The sequence below is a fragment of the Morone saxatilis genome, unplaced genomic scaffold, assembly GCF_004916995.1.
Source record: "Morone saxatilis isolate NCDOM2014 unplaced genomic scaffold, NCSU_SB_2.0 Contig14, whole genome shotgun sequence".
In the NCBI taxonomy this organism is placed as follows: domain Eukaryota; kingdom Metazoa; phylum Chordata; class Actinopteri; family Moronidae; genus Morone; species Morone saxatilis.
This window is the reverse complement of record NW_023339696.1, coordinates 2,898,865-2,902,731: the sequence shown is the minus strand read 5'-3', so window position 1 is coordinate 2,902,731 and position 3,867 is coordinate 2,898,865. Positions and strand designations below refer to the sequence as shown.

At 40.9% G+C, this 3,867-nt stretch overlaps 1 protein-coding gene across 1 annotated transcript in view; it reads right to left on the bottom strand.

Moving 5' to 3' along the window:
* LOC118323053 (cytosolic phospholipase A2 gamma-like) overlaps window positions 1–3,867 on the bottom strand; it is an 8,050-nt gene that overhangs the window by 1,109 nt on the left and 3,074 nt on the right. The window contains exons 4-9 of the mRNA XM_035654973.1: window positions 3,538–3,724; window positions 1,962–2,064; window positions 1,641–1,775; window positions 852–917; window positions 452–601; window positions 198–344 (exon numbers count right to left, since the gene is read on the bottom strand). Of these exons, the coding sequence (XP_035510866.1) occupies window positions 198–344; window positions 452–601; window positions 852–917; window positions 1,641–1,775; window positions 1,962–2,064; window positions 3,538–3,724 (788 nt within the window). The remainder of the gene's footprint in view (window positions 1–197; window positions 345–451; window positions 602–851; window positions 918–1,640; window positions 1,776–1,961; window positions 2,065–3,537; window positions 3,725–3,867) is intronic.

Below are 3,867 nucleotides of genomic sequence, written 5' to 3'. Positions count from 1 at the left end.
TGCAGCAAAGGGCCACAGGTCGGCCGGAAGAGCTATGAAGGCAACCCGTGCAGCTCCTGGTATTTAAAGTTTTAGTTTTTATTTAAAGCATTTACTGAGCGTACAATGGCTCAGTAAATGCTCGGACAGATGGTAGAAAAAGCGTTGGCTGCAGAGGGTAGCAGCAATGACAAGAACATTATGACTCTCAAACTGACCACCCCTTTTGACTGGTCCTTCCTCCAGACTTTGGATCCAAGTATGTATGGGTGCCATCTTCTGACGCCACAGCTCAAGGATCAGCTTTTGTTGTTGTTTTGGGCTCTTCTTTCCCAATGAAGCCGTAGAGTTTAGGTTCAAACTCTCTGGAAAAAAATAATTCACAGTGTTGAGTGAACTGAGAGCCTTTCCTGCATATGTAAAGTTTCAGATTAATTATCCTCATCTTTACCGTCATTGCTAGCATTAGTACCTTTCAGTGTTTTCTGCAGGTCGTCCAGCCCAGATAAAACAGTGGGATCCTCTGTGTTTTTTCTGATCAGCTCCGTTACCTTCAAAAGGCTGTGGTACCCGCACATGTAACGGTCCATGACGTCCCAGAAACTCTTGACCTGGTGTGGTACTGATACATAGAAATATAAATATACATGCCCATATAGGTTATTCACTAGCTACTATTCTATAAACCTGGTACCTTCAGTCCAGAGAAACGCCACATCCAGTAAGTTGTTTTCATCAGTAGCTGCTCCCAGCAGACCTTAGACACACACACACACACACACACACACACACACAAACACACAGAGTTTTTTTTACATTTAAAAATGTTCTGCTACTTCATCCATTAATTATAGACAAGTGAAGTTTTTTACCTTTCAGCCAGGCAGGCATAAAGTTGAACAAACTCTGTTCATTTGCTACTGCGCTGCCCATTATACCTGGATAACAAAGCAGACACACACACACGATACACACTGTAAAAACCCTGCTGATGAGAACACCTTTTAGCCGGTTTGTACCACAGGCTTTCAGTTATACATTTATAGTCTCAAGCCCAAGCCAACATAACTCTGATGATGTCATCAGGTTTTTTTTAACCTTTATTTTTAAGCTCCTTAAAGCCACAGAGCCACAGACAACATTATGCAACGGCTGAGTGGTACTGAGCACTAATCTTAAGGTTTAATGTCATTGAAGTGACCCTGAAATTACACTGTGCATTTATGCTAAGAAACTATTCCAGGAAACTATTTGAACATTTCACATAAAGTTAATAAATCATACAGTTAATAATTCATTACCAAGAAATAGCACAGAAGTTGAGAATGTAATAGAAATTATTTTTCTAATCCTGTTTTCAAGATCTGGAGTTCTGTTTCTTATGTTGTGCTAATGAACTGTGTTCTTATTACAGAATAATTGTGTCATTATCCTGAGAAAACAACAACAATTTTTCTAGCACAAGAACAAAATACTTTTCATGGCAAGAGAACAGGATATAAAGTATTTTTGCAATCACGAGCACTTTTGACTTCCGTAATTTATTGCCATGGTAACAAAGCATTATCATGGGCTTTTTGAGCTTCCACACAATTGGCTATGGACTGATGTCGTTACTTTTAGGAGATTGTGTTTCTAGCAGACAAAAGAGGCAGACGTACCTTGCAGCTTGACCATGTCCATCTCTGGCCCTTCAGGACCTGCTTCGTAGTTTCTGCTGCCTAGACGAGAGGTGTTAATAAAGAGGCCCAGATCTGTGAAGCCAACCTCTTGAGGAGTCATCTCAAACCATTTACCTGAGCCAAATAAAGACAGACGGATGCAAATCATTGACTGTGACAACAAATCTTAGAAAACACGGTTATGAACCTGATTGATTTAAAAGAAAGAATGTAGAGTCTGCATTGGTAAACAATGCTCAGTGCTTGAGTACAGCTTCAGTCTGTTGTCTGCGTAGGTGTGTGTGTGTGTGTGTTCAGTACCTTTTTCAGGACCATTTTGAAGGCAGCTTTTGGCTACTGCGTTGTATACGGGATAGGGATTGAAGGCGGTCATGCTATCCTCAGAAAGATGTCGAGGATCCAGCTGCCAAAAGAGCACCAGGTCAGTGAACTGTGAAGCTAGAAATTATAATGCTCTCTCTGTTGTGTTTCCCTTCCAGACACGTTTCAAAGTATATAAAAATACTTTGCTGTGATGAATATTTAGTTTCAACATGGTTTTCCACATTAAAAGTAAAATAAAAAGAAAAGAGGCTAGAAGCACATCTTTCTGGACCTATGAATACGACCGCTGCTAGTTAGGTGCAAGAGCAGCGCGCATCAAGATGGCTCAGTCAGACCCAGATAGAGGGGCTGTGGTGCACCAGAATTCATCGACTAGCAGATGATTTGTTCATGTTTGTTAGCTTGTTAGCATGTAACTGGAAGTGGCTGATGTAGCATTAGCGGTTGTGAAACATATAATGTCTGCTAGCAATATATTATTATGTAGATAATGGAAGCAAGTTCCAGGGTCTGATTTACATGAAAAACTCTAAAATGTTCACTGTCAAAACATTTACTATGCCAAGGCTAACTTTCCCTCTCTGACAGTCCACTCTGTGCTGGAGATTTTATGTTTCTTTGCTAGTAGTTTTTGCTGAACAGCGATTGGCCAGAGCCAAACAGATGTTGTTCTCTGATGGCTAGATGTGTAAATAGGCAATTGTTGGCTAACACATTTGCTATAACAACTTCAGAAGGTGATAATATGTCAATTTGGTGGTTATAAATGTTCTTCTGCTCCCAAGTGGCCAAAAAAAAATCAACGCAGCTTTAAATAATCAATTAATGGTGCTTTAATCAACAATAAATGCATTAAGAATGATTAATTCCTGGCTACTGTTGTTCAATAATGGACCATATCATACTCAAACTCTAATTTCAGCTTGTCATATGTCAGCCAACATGTATTGATGAGTAACTAAGGCTTTTAAGAAAGCCACACAGAGATTGTATCTACTCAGGAAGTTAAATGATTTTCGAGTTGGCAAGCATACCTTGGAACTGGCGTATGAAAAGCAACATGGTGGAAAGTACTATTTTATCTTCATTGCTATGTGGTACCAGAACATATAGCAAATAAGGCTGGTAAAATTAAAGCAAAGTCACAGAAGTGAGAAATAATAATGAAATACAAAGAACAAAGTTTTCCAGATTAAATCCTCTCCACCCTTTATATCTGCACTGTCAGCTTTTATCCTCAGGGAGGCGGCAGAGACAAGTGAGAGCCACCACACCTCTATAGAAAGACATTCAGGCCAAATGCAATTGGAATATTAAATTAGGACCCTCTTCATCCTTTTATAGCTGTATTTATGTCTTTCACAATCATATTGCTTGTTAATTGATTGTTAAGTTATTGATGTCTGTCCTCTGTCGGTTTTGTTGTGAAACTAATCAGTTTATGAGAATGACGCAAGTTGTTATGTTTATGTAAATGTGAGGGCATTCGAACTAAGCACTGGCTCAGCCCTGCTGCTTTCTCTCAGCTCTGCCCTGTATGTGTGCAATGCACCTGTTTCATGATCCCGACTGAGGTCAAGACCCCCCAGATATCAGTGAGAGAGAAGTGCTCCTCCTTTGCCCTCTCGCCCAGCCAGGCCAGAGCCTGCTCCAGAGGGACCTCGGGACCTGACAGATTGGACACCGCTCTGTCCATGTTGGCGCTCCACTGTGGGTCGCTGTACAGGGACGACATGGACCTAAGAGAGAGAGAGTCAGAGCAAAATGTGGTATTTACTTAGGGGAAGAACTGGCAGTGACGAGCAGCTTAACAAGTCACAGCCAATGGGAAAACCAGAACAACAACAAAACCCTGCTCTGTTCCCCGGGTCCTATGTTCCCC